The sequence below is a fragment of the Triturus cristatus genome, chromosome 2_2 (genome assembly GCF_964204655.1).
Source record: "Triturus cristatus chromosome 2_2, aTriCri1.1, whole genome shotgun sequence".
NCBI lineage: Eukaryota > Metazoa > Chordata > Amphibia > Caudata > Salamandridae > Triturus > Triturus cristatus.
The window spans coordinates 289,805,326-289,822,657 of NC_140582.1; the positions used below are offsets into that span (position 1 = coordinate 289,805,326).

General features: G+C 43.3%; 1 protein-coding gene across 2 annotated transcripts in view; it reads left to right on the plus strand.

Moving 5' to 3' along the window:
- Positions 1 to 17,332, plus strand: part of C9orf72 (C9orf72-SMCR8 complex subunit) — a 289,750-nt gene that overhangs the window by 85,284 nt on the left and 187,134 nt on the right. For both annotated transcript variants that reach the window (XM_085641326.1, XM_085641327.1), the window contains exon 3: positions 15,180 to 15,275. In XM_085641326.1, coding sequence (XP_085497452.1) covers positions 15,180 to 15,275 — 96 coding nt within the window. The remainder of the gene's footprint in view (positions 1 to 15,179; positions 15,276 to 17,332) is intronic.

Here is a 17,332-nt window from a genome sequence, read left to right on the forward strand (position 1 = left end):
TTGTGACACTTCTAGTTCCTGATGATGTTTCTAATCTAACTTCCTTTGAACAACTAGGCAAATTTCTTTTCGGGGTTTCCATCATTGGCTCCCGTATGGGCAAATCCATCAATGATATTAATGATTCACATTCACTTGCTTGATCATCTATTATTACCTTTTCCTATCTTGGTTCTATACTTGGAGTAGGCATCACCGTATTTTTAAGACAGTATGATTTTTCTCCATACAATGGAACCACGGGTCCCATTGTAACTGGTATGGTCAATGCTTCAGGATGTGCGTTTATCTGAACTATTCTCTGAATCAATTTGTCTCTATTTTTATTTATTGCTTCCCTTTCTTTTTCTTGAAGTACCCTATCTGTGGTGTTGTGTACTATCTGGGGAACCAAAGGTGTTCCTATCATTGGGGCACTAGGGGTCATACTATTCAATCCATTATTATAAGGTGGAGGACTTTTCATCAATATGTCTTCAAGGTATCCCTCTTCTGTCTCTCCGCTACCTAACATGGTTAAGTGCTTGTTTTTTTCTGTACGTTTACCTCCTATCTGCTCTTCTGATGTTAACACAGGATATAAACCTTCTGCCACCATGGCCTGTCTCCATTGCTTTATTTGACTATCTCTAGTTTCTCGGGGAAATTTCGGGTAATATTTGCTTAAGGTCCTGTTGCTTCGTGGTCTGTCACGTTCAAAGGCTCATTCATTCGTGTTCTTAAATTGTACAATATTCTTCCATTAAAACTTCCGTACTCCGGAAATGCTAATATACCATCATCCTTTGTGTATTCTACCCAATTTTCTAACCATACACAAGTATGATAGCCTCTCTCCACCACCATGTAAGATGCAGGCGTATTTGGAGGAGGAATGAGAATCCCCTCTCTACTCTTAATGGGTTTGTCCTTTTTGAAATAATTTTCAACCTTTTGCATAAATGTCATTTTTCTCTTTTCTCTGTACATTGCGTGCTTGTGCTTATTAAGGTACTGCTCGTAAGCAAACCCTATAAATCTTCCATCTGGTCAGGTCCCTATTAAAGTTGGATCGTACATACAAACGCCACTATCTATTATTATTCTTGGGATTTCTATTTTGTTAACCAATCAGATGCGTGCTTTAATTTCTAAAAATTCTCCAATACTAGTGCGTTTTCTATTCTGAGGACCAATCAACTTCTGCTCTGCTTGCTCGCTCGACCAATGCTTGCGCGGCTTTTCTGTGACGTCAGTATCACTCTTTACTACTGACCGCTCCTTTACAATCTTCGCATCAACAAATACGCCCGCTGTTTCAACCAATCCCCCAGCGCGGCTCTTAGTGACGTCAGTGTGGCACCCGCAACTGACCCCTCCTTCACAAGGTAGTGCGAAAACTTGTTTTTCTCACAATTCTTCACTCAAATTTCATTAATTAACAACGTTTAAACATTCGCTATTGTGTCTGATCCACTAATTCAAAGAATAGTAAGATTTCTTTCACTGCGAGTAAAACCCCTCCGCTTACTCTTCACACACTACAAGTAAAACCTTTCCGCTTACTCATCACACAAGCATCAGAGAACCTGCTACTCCTTCAGTATTACCCTTTCTAGGTGATATAATACCAAAATTTCACCAGCGAACTCCTCGCTACCAATTATTCTCAGTAACCTACAAGAAATTTTCCCTAATTTAGTGCTTCCAGTCCTGCGTAACTTTCAGTACTTTCTCGATCCAGACCAATAACCTCACTGCAGTGTGGCTTCCACTCGCCATCCGCTATTTAATATTCCCGGGAATTACCAGACAACATAAAACAATACATAACGGGTTTTGGTTAAAACATAAATCAATAATTCACAATTTCAAATACACTCCTCACCTAACTAACTATACTAACCATGCCTCTGCTACCAAAATGACCTGATGCAGCGGAGTTTACCAGCTCTACACATTCATACACTCAACACTCATTTGGGCCCATATACATTCATACATGCAATGAGCTGGCAAATATCCACTGGTCATCAATTTTATTTTACCCTAGGAAACCTTTACACCAGTATTCTTACCATTCCTGTCTCCTGAGTAAATGAACAATTCGATAAGATCTAGTAGTAGATCAGAATAAGGAGGAACTACGATAATGCATTTAACTTTTATTTAAAGAACCACAGACTCCGAAGGAGTTTTAAAATTGTATCTGAATTAATAATTTTGTGAGTCAAATCAACATACATATGAATATACCAGGAGTCTCCTTCAGCAAAAATAGTACAGTTAGCTTATAATCAATTTGCATTAATAAATTCTTGCAATGACAGCAACTGAGGAGAGAAGAACAGAGAGCAAGTACGGAGCATTAACCCTACAGTTATATTTACCTAGGATGGTGTGAGGACCCCGACATCAGAGAGTCTAGGATTCAGGACAGGTTCAGGACAAGGAAAAGGTGACCTCTTCTAGTGTAACGCCAGCGTTACACCCCTCTCTGGTGCTACTCTCTCCGGCTCGTGCTCATCCGGACCCCTTCCTAGATATGCCTCCTCGGTTGTTCCGCGAATTTCCCTAGTGTTGGATTCTTCAGTCAGATTGCAGCAAAATCGGGCAGCATCTCAGCATGGCATCAGCATCTCAGCATCAAGTGTGTCTAACTAACTAGAACTTACCTCTGTTATACCAATTCAAATGTATGATCCACCCCCAAATGTTTCAATTCCATGTTCACCCGCAAGTTTGATTGGGCCAAGCAGTGGGGTGAGGACATCACACATCACACCATACTAAGTGCAATATTTTCTTTAGTCTATTGTCTAGTTCTCCGCCCTTTAATTTTAATACCCACAAGCTTTATTCCCACAAGCATTTCATATGTGGATCGATGAGTCTATTTTACAATGTTACTTCTTCTTCCTCTTGTAGGGTCAAGAATTGGTTTCCCATGTCCTTGCTGGGCTTAGGGTTTGGCAGTCAGTCAATTTACTTCACTTGTTCAGAACAAGCAGACGTTTGCGTATGCATAGAAGCCACAAGAAAACAGAGAAGCATTCACCCTCCAAGGCCCAAATACGAACTATTAATAAAGTCAGAGAAGAACATGTTAGAATACAAAACTAAATGAATTCACTGTATACCACTTACTTCTACTCTAACCCCATTTAATTAATAACTCATTTGCAATAATAGCTGAGTAGAACTTGCATAGGTCAGTTTCAGCACAGCATGTGCACTAATGCGTTACTTTAAAGCAGCCATTTTAGAAGCTATTGCGCAGCTGCAGAGTTTTCCCCACAAGCGACAGAAAACATCATACTACGTAGATGTAGTAGACGCATGCGCAGAAGAGTTCCCGCATTTTCGGCGACCATTTTAGGACACTATGGTTATTCATTAGTAAGGCACATAGGACAGCGTCCCCTAGATACAATTTGTTGAATGTCGTGCACTGTTAGTACTGACGGAAAGATTGATTATAGTGTTACAAGTTATTCGAGAGGATTGCATACGAGCAAGTTTCTTTTTATGCTCCATCAGTACCTCTCCCCCTGGGCCCTGAAGGAGGTCTAAATTTGCTGGGATAAAGCTTGGAGTTTCTATCGCCAACTCCATCACACTTGGGAACCATATCTGAGAGCTCCAAAAGGAAGTAATTAGAACAATGCAGCAACGCTCCATTCGAACTTTCAAGAGAACTCTCTGGATTAGTGCAAAAGGAGGGAAGGCATAACAATATGGTATGTCCCATGGTTTTAGAAGAGCGTCCACTGCAGTTGCTAGAGGGTCTGGCCTCCAACTGAAGAAGCAATCTATCTGAAAAGTCAGCCTGCTGGCAAAAAGATCTATCTCGAAAGGGCCCCAAAGATCTTGAACCCTCTGGAAGACCAAAGGGTTCAGTTTCCAGTCGCTCCTGTCTTTTAGGAACCTTGAGTTCCAATCTGCTCTTGTGTTTAGATGACCTGGGATGAATTCTGCTCTCAGAATTATTTTTTGATTCCAGCAGAAATACCAAATCTTTTTGTCTAAATCTGCTAGAAGCTTTGACCTGGCTCCCCCTATGCGGTTGATGTAGGATACGGCTGAAAAGTTGTCTAATTTGATAAGAACGTCACTGTTTTTCAGGATTGACTTGAAGCTCATTAGGGTATTCAAGCTGGCCAACACTTTCTAGACAATTTATATGTAAGGTGAGTTCCTCTTGGGACCATTTCCCCATGGTTTCTAACTTCCCTAGTCTGGCACCCCAGCCTAGGTTGCTCGCATCGGATTCCAGTGTGTGGTCTGGGGTGTTCCCGAATATTGCTTTTCCATTCCAACTGCCTAAGTTGTTGCTCCACCATAGGAGGTCCTCTCGAGCTTCCAGGGACAGGGAGACAAAGTCTGAATACCAAAGACCTTTCTTCAGTCCTGAAGATTTTAGTCTCTGTAAGGCCCTGTAGTGTAGGGGTCCCGGTGAAATTGCCTGAATGGATGAAAATAAGAGACCTACTACCCTTGCAAGTTCTCTCAGGCTGACTAAGTCTTTGGATAGGGCATAAGAACCTTCTTTCTTTATTTTTGATAATTTCTTCGGGAGAAGTTGTAACTGAGCTAGAGGTGTGTTCACCTGGAAACCTAGGAACTCTAGGTTCTCAGAAGGGGTCATAATGGATTTCTCTACATTGATGATGAAACCCAGACTCTCTAGGAGATCCACGGTCCATTTCATGTGAATCAGTAGTTCTTCTTTGCTTTGGGACATCAGTAAGATGTCGTCTAGGTAGATAATAAGGCGAATTCCTCTTCTCCTCAGGGAGGAGACCACTGGTCTCAGGACCTTGGTGAAACACCAAGGAGCTGAGGATAGTCCGAAGGGAAGACAGCGAAATTGATAAGTTATATTTCTCCATACAGTCCTTAGGTATTTCTGAGAGTCTGGATCCATAGAGATTGTAAAGTATGCGTCCTTGAGGTCTAGGTTAATGAGCCAGTCTTTCTCTTGGAGGATATCTCTCAGAAGGTGTATGCCCTCCATTTTGAAGTGTCTGTATACAAGGAAGGTATTCAAATCCTTTAGATTTATAACGGGGCGCCATCCCTTGTCTTTCTTTTTTACAAGAAAGATTATGCTCACAAAGCCTGGACCGGTGTTCGAGACGATGAGAATCGCCCCTTTGGCTAACATTTGGCTCACCTCTGCGTCTACCAAAGAGGATTTTTTCTGATCTAGGGTAAGTTCCCTGGGATGTTTGGTCTGGTAAGGAGTAATAATGAAATCTATTTTGAAACCCTTTACAGTCTCTAGGACCCAGGCATCGTTCGTTATGGTGGACCAGTTGTGGCTGAAAAGGGAAAGACTTCCGCCTACCTTTGGGAGGGAAGAACCAGGAAGAGAGGGTCTTACCTTGTTGTCCTTGGCCTTGGAATCTTCCACGATTGTTTCCGCCTCGTGCTCAAGTGTTGCGGCCTCTCTGGGGGTAGAAGTTGTTGTTCCCCCGGTAGTATCTCGAGTAACCGCGTTGGTTTTGATGGTATGAGGACCTGTTGAATCCGAGGCTGGCAGCCTGTCCTCCCCTGTCAGCCCTTCCAAAAACTCTGCCTCCGAACATTCGCCTCATATTGGATTGTGCTTTGTTAAAAGCGGAGAATGTTGAGACGTATTTTCCCAGTGTTTTAATAAAGGTCTCTCCAAAGAGAAGGCAGTTTGGCTCTCCTTGAACATCTTTGTTAGCTAGATCCCCCAATTTGGGATTCATGCGCATTAGGATGGCTCTACGTCTCTCGGAGGTCAGGTTGTCGTTGGCATTACCGAGGAGGCAAATTGCGTGCTGGCTCCATCCATGAAGGAGTTCGGTATCCACCGGAGTACCATTCAAGGAGGATTCCTCGGCTAGATCCAGGATTCTAGCAAGGGGGCCAAGTGTGTCAAGGAGATTATCCTGGCACTGCTTAAGGCAGCGTTCCAGGCCCTTGCGTGGGTCTCTCCCAGTAGTTTAAATAGGAAGGTGAGCAATTCAGGTTCGAGGTTGGGGGTCAAGCCGGCTTTGTCGTCCAAAAAAGGTCTTGGACACTTGGACCTCATTAGGTTCTGAGAATCTCTTTCCAGGGGCTTTCGAATCCAAGCCTTAATAAATTTGGCTACATGATCTAGGGGCCACCAATCGGAACCTCTAGGGTGGGTAATCTTAAAAGGGTTAAACATCTCGGACCCAGATGGGTCTTTAATGATGTTAGAGTTGCTAGATTGCCCCAGATCCTCATCGAGGTCACCCTCAAATGTTTCCTGGGGGTCAAAGATGCATTCATCGGCCTCCTCAATTATATCATCAGGTAGTCATCGTCCTCTTCGATGAGGTCTATTGTGCCGTGAGGTGCACCTAATCTTATTGTGCCGCGAGGGACACCTGTGCTTTTTGCGCCATTCAGGTCGCTCATTCTTTGTGTGCCGCTCGGGGCACCTAGGTCTTTTGTAGTGCACAGGCTACCAATGGATAAAATCCTGTCATCTGTAGTAGCGCATAGGCTACCGTGAGGCTCAATGTGTTTACATTTTTTAATGGCCTTACTGCTTTTCTTTGGAACAGTGTTGTGCTCTTCATCTGAAGATAGAGTTTGATCTTCGCCATGAGTACTCCTTTTTCTTTTGACGATTGCTGCCTCTACAGCTTCCTTTAAGGATGTCTTCAATTGCCTCTCAAAGAGGTTTATCAGTGAAGTCTCAGTGAGTGGTGACTCATTAATGGGTTGTGACTCATCTTGAGACATGATGTTTTTATAATTCCCACCTTCTTTTATTTTTTTATTTTTTTTAAAGGGTGTTGTCCCTTTAAGGTCTTCTTTACTAGTTTAATAGAGGCTTAAAAATAATTGCTGAAGGAAAATACAGCTGGAAAGAATCACTAGTCGAAGGGAAAAACAGCTGATCGGTGAGGAAAACAGCTGATCCGGTCTGTTGGCTTTGCGTTAAGCGTCCCCATGGAAACGCAAAGCGCTAGTCAAAAGTGGACCTTCAGAGCATATATTTACACTCTGGGGGTCACATTTCTCCTAATTTTGGCAGGACGGGTCTCTGTGAAAGGTTGTGACCCAGAAGGCAAAAAAGGCAATGGTTTGGGGGTGAAAGACGGAGAATTACATGCTCATGCTGAGAGCCATATCTCGCGTTTAAAAGTAAACGTCGACCCTTTCAATCGGGTGTGTCGGAGGTTTGCTCCGTTTACATTAATTACCCGGTTGGATAAAAACAGTGAATCCGATGAGAAGAGAGGTTTATTAACATGTTGCTATGTGTTGAAGGGTTACATTTAGATAACAAGCAATCATTTTCACGTGAAAACGTTACGAGTCAAGTTAAAAGGAATGGCCCAACCATACATTGGAAGGGGATCCTTAAAGGGGTAGAAAGACTTACCTGTTAAGGAGTGGGTTGAGTTAAATGAAATCTATTAAACCAGAGTAATTGGTTTAAAAAAGCTACACACATTGATAGTTCTGAATCTAGAAAACTGTTAAACTTCTGTATTATAATATAGATGCTAATAAATTGTTAAACAGGCATAAATAATGTCTAAAACATCAGAGTCATATGGAGTTAAGAAGAAGTTGTACTTAACTGTCCAGGAGCAGCGAATAAAAGAGGAAGATAGTTGGTTGCTATGGCACTTTGTTATGTTACTTGGAATGTTTTACTTATGATGTAATGGTTACACTTTGATGGGCTGCATGTCTGGGCAGCAATAAAAGGTATTGCATAATGTAGCCTCCGGTCTTGTAATGAAATCTAAAACACGGCTGTATTTTGTAGGAGTATGCAAAAGCGCATCAGTACACTGCAGTTTTAACATAGCTTGAAGTCTACTTGAACGCAACAGGATAGGCAAGTAAAGAAGATGGAAGGTTCCTCAGAAAGATGCCACATACATCTTAGGCCACTAGTAGGCCATGTTAGATGTAATGTAGATTATTTAAATTGCTTTTAAATTCATGGCTTTTTAACTAATTAGTAATACATTTGAGTAAAAGATTAACCATTTCATCTCCTTATTTTTATTTTTACTGCTTCTCTTTAGGAATGTCGTAGAAACATCCACATATTGGATGGTGATGAATCCATAGTGAAATGTGAGTCTGGCATAAACTCCGGTCCTCTGGCATCTTATGAGATATGCACGGTTCCCACTTTAGGGACATACATATAGATTTAATGAGGTTTCTACTCTGACGTAGCCCTCCTATTCAGAACTAGGGCTCACGCTTGACTTTAGTTTAGCCTTTTTTCTTCTAAGTGCAATTTCATGTTAGGGTTGTGTTAAAGTTCTAGTCCAGCACTGGCTGCCAGTGGACATTTACAAAGACTTTATTGATCTAGTGACTCAAAGGCTCTGCACCGTCAAATAAATAATATCCCGAGAGAGGTATTGTTGTAAAGCATGCTATTACAACTTTTTACTTAACCCTGAAAAGGTTCTGGCGCACCTTGCTACTCTTGCAGGCCCCTTTCCTTGCTAGATAAATAAAATTTAATTTTGGTTTAAGTCATTGCACCTAGGTTTGTCCTCTGCCTAATGTCTCTGTCGGACAGGACCACTTTTGTTTGTCCCTTATCTATTGACCCTTTAGGTATTTGTTGTGTAATGCAATGCCTCACCTGACCCAGAGTTAAATGGCATCAATGCCCTACTTGATTTTGAGTATGCATTTGACCCCTTCTAGTGGCTTTTATACAAAGCGAAATTCAGAAATGTGGGTTTGATGGCAGTATTATACAGGTTATTTTTAACAACTTTATTTAAGGTTTTCAGATCCATGCGAGGGATTCACCATAGAGAACAAAGGAAATCTTAAACACAGGATATCTGTAACGGGTCATCGACATTTTACAGCCTGTGAAATAATTTATGATATATTAAGGTGATAACTCTACAGCCCTTCGCGATTGAAAACAATGATACCACATTCCTCTCCCTTGGTTGTTTTGATTATCTTCCTCAGTCATCCAGAGCTGCATCCTGTTCCTCTGTTAGGCACACCAGTTCTGGAGGTTGGGGTATTCCTCTATCATGTTTAACACAGGTATGAATAGGAGTCCATATTTTGTTAAATCTGGGCATGGTGCACGCATGAGTGCAGTGAGCCATTCCATTTGAATGGATATTCCATATTTTAGTCCACCACATACCCAGTGTTGGTGGGGTTGAGTTTCGCCAGTATTGTGCCACCACAAGGCAGGCTGCAAGGAGCATTGAAGTAAGTGATCTAGTCGTGAGGGAGAGGGGACAACCCCTCCTCATCCACCATGCCCGGCTGGACCATTAGGGGCTCCATGGTAAGAGTTAAATTTGTGATTTCCTTTATAACCTCCAGCACTTGGGCTCAGAACTGCTGTGTCTGCGGACACTGCCACCACATGTGCCAATATGTCCCTCTTGAGCCTCAGCCTCTCCAGCACACATTGGGGGCGTTAGTCATTGCTTTGAGGTGGACAGGTGTCATGTACCAGCATAATAAAATAAAGGTGTTAGCTGTAAGCTGTAGCCAGATGGAAGAATGCGCTGCCTGCCTCCATATTAAAATCCAGTCGGATTCGGCCAACTCTAGGCCCAATTGGTCAGCCCATTTTGTCGTGTATGACTTGTGTCACTGGGGTCTTTCTGTCTAGTGCTTTGTATAGGCAAGACAGCATTCTAGTGGTATCTCTCTCTTAGAACATGTCCTTGACCTTCGTGGTTTTGCGTGCACCTTGCACTCTTAAATTAAGCTGTCTTTCCCAGTACAGGAGTTGCGTAACACAGTATAGGTCTTTGGGACCATGCAGGAAATCGTTGGCACACCGTCCTCTTGTCTTGAGGGCACCCCTCCATACAACTGTCTCAGGTATAGCGTTTATGGGTCAACCCCGCGGGTAAGACTGGGTTCTCGGTCACTGGGATTATGGAAAGAGGGGTAGGTCGTAATCCCTTCTGTCCTCTGAGCATTGTTCCAGACATGTAGGGTTTCTGTTGTTGACCATCTTAGGGCGACGGTGGGGCCTTGGGATAAAGGGGCAGCCAGAGCAAGTGGTGGAAGAGAAGAGAACTGCTTTCCTGCTTCAACCTATAGCATCTTTGGAGCACCACACTAGAACTGGGGAGGTCTGTGTGGCTAGAATATAACTGTCTGTATTGGGGACGGCCATACCGCCTTCCTCCCGAACCCTCATCAACAGAGACTTTGATGCACATGGTTGTTTGGCATCCTATATAAACGCCCACATCCTCTGAGTTAGGCTTTTCATGACATCTGGGGGACTCGCACAGGGAGGGAGCGAAAAAAGTATATTAACCTGGGCAAGAAGTTCATTTTCATGCAGTTTATCCCGCCAACCCAGGAGTTCTCAATCCTACCCCATAAATCTTCGACCAGAATTTCCAGGAGGGGATGGACATTTCTAGAAAACACTTTGATCATGGTGGACGTAATAGTAACCCATAGGTACCCAATCCTTCTCCAGGGTCAGACGCAGTCATTGTCTCGCTGCCTCTGTCTTGGAAGCTTTACGATCCCTTACCACTCCCATTGGCGTGGGTTTGTGGTGACTAACTTTGAATTTGGCGACCAGGCGGAAATGTTCTTGTTCCATCAGGAGTGCAGGAAGCAAGCTAGAGGGGATGGTTAGAAAGCAAAGGACGTCCGCAAAGAGCGCCAGTTTTACTTGTCTTCTTTTGGTTTCCAGACATGTGATCAACAGTGTTAGCCATAACCTGGTGGTACAAAGGTTCCATAGTGAGGGAAGAAATCAGAGGCAAAAGAGGGAATCCTTGTTGCGTGCCTCAAGTTAGATGGATAGGCTTAGAGAGATATATGTGTATCCGTAGTTTTGTAGAGGGCCTAGCATAATTCACTAGTATGAATGATTTCCTTTGTGAACCTAGGGATGTCTTGCCTAATATTTTAGTTAGGAAGGGCAGACAACGTGGTCAAAAACCTTCTCTGCATCTAGCGAGGGCAGGAGGACTTGCATTTGGTATCAATGATCTAGCCAAGTACAGCTGCCTTTTGAGCCTCCAGGTTACTTGGTGCAAGTCGGAGCCTTTACCCCTTATGCAGAGCACGATGTGAATCAAAACAGACACTTGCTTCAGCTCGTCGTCTGGTAGGCGTAGGTATCAAAGGGGCAGAGACTCCACTACAGCCTAATATGGCAATAATTTCTTGTGGGTGCTGGAGAAAACTGAAGTAGCCTGAAATGCTTTTCATCTTTAAATGGTAGGGAAAATGTCCATTTTAAAAATGATTCTCCTTCCCAGATAACTTATCTTTTTGCTTTCCTACTGGCATTGCTAGCTTTCTTTGATCTGGGGGTGGAAAGATTAGGCTACTCAAGTCTATAATCATTGTTTGTTCAAGATGGTTTAATTATCTGAGACATGAAACTTCAATACTCTGCATCTGTGGTGCATTATCCTGTGTACTAGTCCATTCTGGCAGGTGCACTATCTTGTGTACGGTTCATTATGGCCTCATGCCCCCTCGTGTACATTTTATGGCCTCATGCCCCCTCGTGTACATTGAGATGGTGCCTACTGCTCTCGTAATGCTGAGTGTCATCTTTGGTTGGCTCTAAACACTTCTCACCATTTAGGCTACACCTTATTGTAATCAGACAGTGGGCCTGGTGGCTGATTGCTCACATGACATGGACATCCTGGCTGTTGCACTCCAGGTGACAGATGTTCCTTTTTGGGAGACAAATTCAGCATATTGAAGATGATTTAACATTTGGCACTGGAAAGACAACTTGTTTTCTTTTTGTATTGTAGAATCAGAACAGTGTTAACCCCTTGAGTGCCCCGCCCTTTCCCCCTCCTGTGCCGGCCCTTTCATTAGCGGGCGGGGTCCATGACGAGATAGTCTCGTCATGGGCACAGCGCAACCGCGCTCCATGACGAGACTATCTCGTCATGGGCACAGAAGGGGTTAAAGAAGTCTTGGGCCAACTGTCTCCACCTACCTGATGCATCACAGATTGCGCAGTACATCACCCTGGCGAGGCACCTCTCTAGATGCGAGTCTTACTTGCATTTGAGGATCCACGTGTACAGCCAGATTCACCACTGGGGATACTGAACTAGATACTGAGAGCACCTATGAGGACTGTTTCACTCTTCTTGACCTACACAGGAGCAGATCTTTGGCGCATTCTACATAAAGCTCTCAGATGTATTTGCCTTTTGAGTTATTTTTGCACATAGCCATAAAAACATCTATTCCCCTCTTTGTGTGAGTTTTTAAAAACCAAGAGTAGATGTAGTACTATTGAGTGACTCTCACAGCTGTGTCATGGCTGATAGTCCCATGAATGCATATCTTGACAGCATGTGGAGGTTTAATTTTTTTAAAAGGAGGACAAGGTTATTGTAGGGACCTTAAATAGGTGAAGATTTACAAATGCCCTAGTTTTGTTTTCAGGTGAGTGTATTTATTTTATATGTTAAAACCATACATGCAGTGCATTATGAGATTATGTTAATTGCTTGAGGAAGTACACTTATTTCCCCAAAGATCAAATATAAAGATAAATACCAATAAGAGTAAAAGCAAAATTAAAATGTACTTCTAGAAATCTAAAAATAATTACCAAATAACAAAAGTATGAAACTTTGTCATAAATATGTTCTCAGACTGTACTGCACCCTCATTAAATGTCATAGAACTGACATTTCCTACTCTCATGCTGCCAAAGATGTGACTTCTCAACACTGAGCATGGAATTGCCCGCTGGGGCACATCTTCTAGAAGGAGTTCTCCATGATACCATCCAATGTTCTGTGGTTCCATTTTCCAGCCCAACTGTTTGCCTTCTTCTTAGGTTTTATCAACGCTACACACTTTAAATATGTAAGAGCCTTTAAATATTGCATGATTGCTGGTTCTCGGAGTTGCCATTGTGGTTGCTCTGAGTACCTAAGGATTTATCATCAGGCTTAATTTGAGACAAGGACTCTTGACCAGAAGCAAAGGCTGGATTCTCCAGCCCTACAATGTAAAGTAAGCAATCATGCTCAGATACTATTGCCTTCTTGATGTTAACTGCTGCTGCCAGCAAATTCTGCTCCAGATCTCACTACAGAACTGATCGGTTACAGTTTAGTCACTGGTAAATGAATAAAAGGATTGATTTCCTCACTTCCTCTGTCGCTCATGTGACATTCTAACACACCTAGTTTATTAGGTACCTCCATGGAAATTAGTGAAACCTACTACTTAGACCGCTGTTGTGGAAATTGGAATCCCTTCTCTTATTACCTTTACAAGGAGTCTTTTTGAGCTACGCGTCCTGTGAACTTCAAAGCTTTAATCCAATTTATAGCCAGACAATATGGTCCTTCAGACTTTGTCCCTCTCAGAGAAGAAATTGGTCTTCTGTTCCTGTTACATCCGTGCACTTCCTTGCTTGAGAAGTTGCTCCATGGCATTGATAGGCATGGTTTACATTGCTGCTTTTGTAGAATGGAGGAACGTCTTTCACGATGATGTGAATATGAAGAAGGTGGTTTCAAATGGAAATATTTCAAGATAGTTTGCCATGTACCCAATACAGCCATTGCTTGCATGGGGTGTCCTCGTGCAAATATTTGTGTACACTCTGCCACAGCCAAGGTGGTGCAAGAATAGATCTTGTCACTAAGCTGTGAGCTTTTCAATTCACCTTGTGGCAGCACTGTCATTCTGATGCAACCTCTGGCGATGATGTGCTATACCTTCAAGAAGCCTTAAAGTGTGTATTCCCCGAAATGCATTAGATTCCTGTCCTTATATCTGTGTTCCTCTGGTGATGCAATCTTTTTGTTGGTTGTGAAAGTGAAATACCAATTACTTGGGAGTGGCATTAAGGTGCCAAATGTCTTTTCTTACCAACCCCTCAGCCTTCAGTAAATTATAGCGGTAGAATTGTTTTATGAGGAACTCTTGCGCATTGGGGTGGGGGGCTGGCTGCATTTTCCTTGTACCGTCGTGTTCTATAGGTTGCACGTCTTTGAACAACTTTGAGAAGCTTCTACCAGGCAGAAAAAAATAAGCCACTGGTAGAACATATGAGAGAGCCTCACCTTTTAAAGGACACCTTGTCCCCCATTTCACACAGCTTCTCTCACCAGCATCTATCAATTGGGCTTTCTCGCCCTCCTTACACTGCATTCCTGCTTATTACAGCCCCTCTGTCCTTTTCTCCCCTATCAACCTAATTCCTTTAATCAAAGGCTTGGTGTCTAATTACCCCCACACTTGCCCCCATGAGTTAAAGGCTATTCATCTTGTTTCACCTTTCTACTATTTATCCTAGGGTTTGTGTCTTGTTATCACAGTGATCCTTGCTCCCGACATCCTCCCTTAAAGACGCTATCTCCTTTTGTTTGCTTTCACCCTACCCCTTATACTAGTTCATTAAAAAAAAAAAACACTCTTCTCGCCGTGCGCACTCAGACCCTCTCTCTCTTGTTGACCCTGCATACTAATTTATTTTATTTTGGGTATCTATATAGCGCGGACCTAGTCACAAAGGTATGGTGAGCACTTTACATAATGGAACAAGATGCGAGAGAATAGAAGCCCGTGCCAGTGTCTTCCTCTCATTTTCTCTATGCTTCATCTCTGTTTATCCTGTTACCCCCTACCCCCATAATCCTATTTATCACAGACTACCTCTGTTATTTTCTGCTTTATTAATTATCATACACTCTGTGCCTCCCTTCTTCCGACTGTCCTTAATTTTATCATTGACTGTGAGTCGCTTCTCAGCTTTTCACGCATTTTATCAATTTATCAAAAACATTGTCTCTCTCCTCCCATCTTTTCTGTCCGTCCGTGTCTCTTCTGAGCTGAATGAACTGTAAAAGCAACTTAAGGTTCTTGTATTACAAAACTCGTGTGCCTTAAATAAAGAGCTATTGTACATCGGTACATATTTGTAATCAAGAGCAGTGAACATTACAGTAATTGATTGTACAAGACCAACTGAAACCTGCATTTTGCAACCACAATGTTAGGCGACCAACAGTTTCCTGCCTAATGTTACTTTTCAGTCAGGTTTTCTTCAGAATGTTGTCTGGAATCGAATGTAAACGCTGACTTCTGTGTGCAAATTTACCATTTTGAAGAGTGCCTGGTGGCAAGTGGCTTTAAGTGTTTTAATGTAATGGTTGGCTGAGTTTGGTTTTCACGTCTCTTTATTTATTACACAGGCCCAGAGCATCATTCCGATGCTGAAAGAAGAAGTTAAACCCATAATGGAACTTCTTTCATCTATGAAATCACACAGTGTGCCAGAAGAAATAGACGTAAGTCCTTTTTATGTCTGATGCATTTTAAAGAGAAAGCCTCTCACCACCTCAGCTGAAGTCAATCCCAGGGATTCAAGGCTGTACTTTTTTTTTTCACTGAAAAAAAACAAAGGTTAAAGTGACGTTATACTTGGGTGAAAATGTCACTTTCAACATAACATTTTAAAGTTAAACACTGAAATTGACCAATTGTATTTAACTTAAGTAGCTAGAATTTGAGCCATGAAGAAACTATAACTCGCACCCCTGCTATGCACGATGTTGTCATAAAAGATGTTATTTCAGGTATCATCAGGGATGTTATCAATGCTGTCATTGGTGTCATGGGCAGGGCAGGCTTTAACTCTGGTGGCACCCAGTGCAACAATCTTAGATGCCACTCCTGCCCCCCAAAAAAGCTTCTTCTCCTTGAATTCCCTCACTACCGCGCTCTGCCGGCGCTCCTCATCTCTCCATAGGCCCTCTCTCACATGCATTTCATTTGTATTATAGCGCTACTCATACCAGTGTAGGGTGTCAGAGCTAAAGAACAGTGATGGATCAAACCCAGATCTGTTGACTGGGTGTGAGTGTTTGATTGGTTCTGATGCTCCGTCCATCACCACCCCCTTTTGTACCGCTTTGTTCGCCATAAGTTGGCAGGGTATGCTCAGACGTGACTCCCTTGCTCACTTTGCCACTGGATTCAAGCAAGCCTGGCTGAAGACGGCTGAAATGCCAGAAACTGGTCCTAGGAAGCTTGTTTCCGGTCCAGGGAAGGCATGGCTTGGCAGTTTGGGCTGGACCGTTCCCATGAGGCACAGGGTCAGACTGATTTGCATATGGCCATGTCTGAACTGGGGTGGCAGAGTGGGCTAAAGAACGGTGATGGATCAAACCCAGATCTGTTGACTGGGTGTGAGTGTTTGATTGGTTCTGATGCTCCATCCATCACCACTCCCTTTTGTACCGCTTTGTTCGCCATAAGTTGGCAGGGTATGCTCAGACGTGAGTCCCTTGTTCACTTTGCCACTGGATTCAAGCAAGCGTGGCTGAAGACGGCTGAACTGCCAGAAACCGGTCCTAGGAAGCTTGTTTCCGGTCCAGGAAGGCATGACTTGGCAGTTCGGGCTGGACTGTTCCCATGAGGCACAGGGTCAGACTGATTTGCATATGGCCATGTCTGAACTGGGGTGGCAGAGTGGGCTAAAGAACGGTGATGGATCAAACCCAGATCTGTTGACTGGGTGTGAGTGTTTGATTGGTTCTGATGCTCCATCCATCACCACTCCCTTTTGTACCGCTTTGTTCGCCATAAGTTGGCAGGGTATGCTCAGACGTGAGTCCCTTGCTCACTTTGCCACTGGATTCAAGCAAGCGTGGCTGAAGACGGCTGAAATGCCAGAAACCGGTCCTAGGAAGCTTGTTTCCGGTCCAGGGAAGGCATGACTTGGCAGTTCGGGCTGGACTGTTCCCATGAGGCACAGGGTCAGACTGATTTGCATATGGCCATGTCTGAACTGGGGTGGCAGAGTGGGCTAAAGAACGGTGATGGATCAAACCCAGATCTGTTGACTGGGTGTGAGTGTTTGATTGGTTCTGATGCTCTGTCCATCACCACCCCCTTTTGTACCGCGTCATTGGTGTCATAGGCAGGGCCGGCTTTAACTCTGGTGGCACCCAGTGCGACAATCTTTGATGCCACCCCTGCCCCCCAAAAAAGCTTCTCCTTGAATTCCCTCACTACCGCGCTCTGTCGGTGCTCCTCATCTCTCCATAGGCCCTCTCTCACATGCATTTCATTTGTATTGTAGCGCTACTCATACCAGTGTAGGGTGTCAGACACTTTACATCACACACGCAATGTACAGAGCCAATGATTCATACGTGTGCAAATCAGTCTATAGAAAATGTTACATAAGACAATCAGGATTGCAAGGTGTAGGAGTCATGTGTCACAGATACTGGTAGTCAGTATATTTTAAGAGAGTGTTTGGTCTGCAGAAGCACGAACTCACAATGTCAAACCCAAATAAACCCTTCTTAGCACAATTAGAATAATGAAAGACTGGGGA